Raw genomic sequence first — 1,127 nt, 5'->3', positions numbered from 1 at the left:
CCTCCTGAGTTTCTGCTATTATAATAGCCTCCATTTCCTTGTGTCCTGGTGACTGCCAAAGCACTAGCTTCAATTCCTACCTCCATTGCCCCAGATACTTCCTTTTGCTTCTCAGTCTGCTGTATCATATGAAATGCTCTGTTCACAGTTGGAAGAGGATCCATGGCAAGTATGTTTGCCTTCATATTGTCATATCCAACATTCAAACCCATAAGAAAATCTATCACCTTTTTTTTGCAGCTCTCTCTGCTAATTTCTTAAGAATGTTACATGTGCACTTGCTCATTGCACCACATTCACAATATGGAAATCCTTCAATGTTATTCAACTCATCCCAATACCTCTTTAGTTTACCATAATATGCATCCACACTCAGGTTGTTCTGCTGCAATCCATTAACCTCCTTCTTCAAACTATAGAGCTGTGGTGCGTTGGTTTGTCCATGTCTTTCAGAGAGCTCATTCCAGAATTCTTGAGCTGAATCACATATGAGCATCTGCTCAGCTATTTCAGGGGTGACAGATGCGGATAACCAGCACCTAATCATACAATCATTCCTTTGCCATAGACTGTATAACTCTGATTCTATAGCCAGCTTCGAAATCATTCCGTCAATAAACCCAAGTTTGTTCTTTGCTCCCAATGCCATCTTGACACTTCTACTCCAGTTGAGATAATTTCCACCATTAAATACAATGGGACCAAGCCCTGCATTTGAATGATCTGAGCTACCCAAATAAAAGGGATCAGCGTATGGTACCACTTGTTGTTTATCATTCTTTTCACTCATCTCAAATAGTCTGATGAGACCAAAATCTGAGTCTGTAAATGACTCCTTCTTTTCTTCAAAATCCAGGTTTCTTGAAAGATCAAATCTTTCACTCAAAAATAAAAAAAAAGATGTTTAACCCAGCATCAACCTCGATGCTCTGATACCATGATAAAAATCAGGTAGATCAATTATGTTAATCAGAGGAATGTTAGGAATACTATAAAATAGTAAAGAGGAGGCGCAGCCAATATTTTGGGAAAAGTTACCCTAGAAAGAGCACACCTTTCATATATATATTACAACTTAGCACTACAGACAAAAAACAGAAAAACTAGCTGTTATGTACAGCAGATTA

At 38.3% G+C, this 1,127-nt stretch overlaps 1 protein-coding gene across 1 annotated transcript; it reads right to left on the bottom strand.

Moving 5' to 3' along the window:
- Positions 1 to 223: 223 nt before the first annotated feature.
- LOC130591658 (uncharacterized) lies at positions 224 to 790 on the bottom strand. Its single transcript, XM_057395326.1, has one exon. The coding sequence runs from the start codon at positions 788 to 790 to the stop codon at positions 224 to 226; it is 567 nt and encodes a 188-aa protein (XP_057251309.1).
- Positions 791 to 1,127: the final 337 nt, after the last annotated feature.

Source organism: Beta vulgaris, chromosome 5, assembly GCF_026745355.1.
Source record: "Beta vulgaris subsp. vulgaris cultivar EL10 chromosome 5, EL10.2, whole genome shotgun sequence".
In the NCBI taxonomy this organism is placed as follows: domain Eukaryota; kingdom Viridiplantae; phylum Streptophyta; class Magnoliopsida; order Caryophyllales; family Amaranthaceae; genus Beta; species Beta vulgaris.
The sequence above is the reverse complement of the archived record's forward strand: the minus strand, read 5'-3'. Positions and strand labels throughout refer to the sequence as shown.

Excerpts from the sequence above, each read along its gene's own strand:
- LOC130591658 (XM_057395326.1), bottom strand. The coding sequence starts at position 790 with ATGAGTGAAAAGAATGATAAACAACAAGTGGTACCATACGCTGATCCC.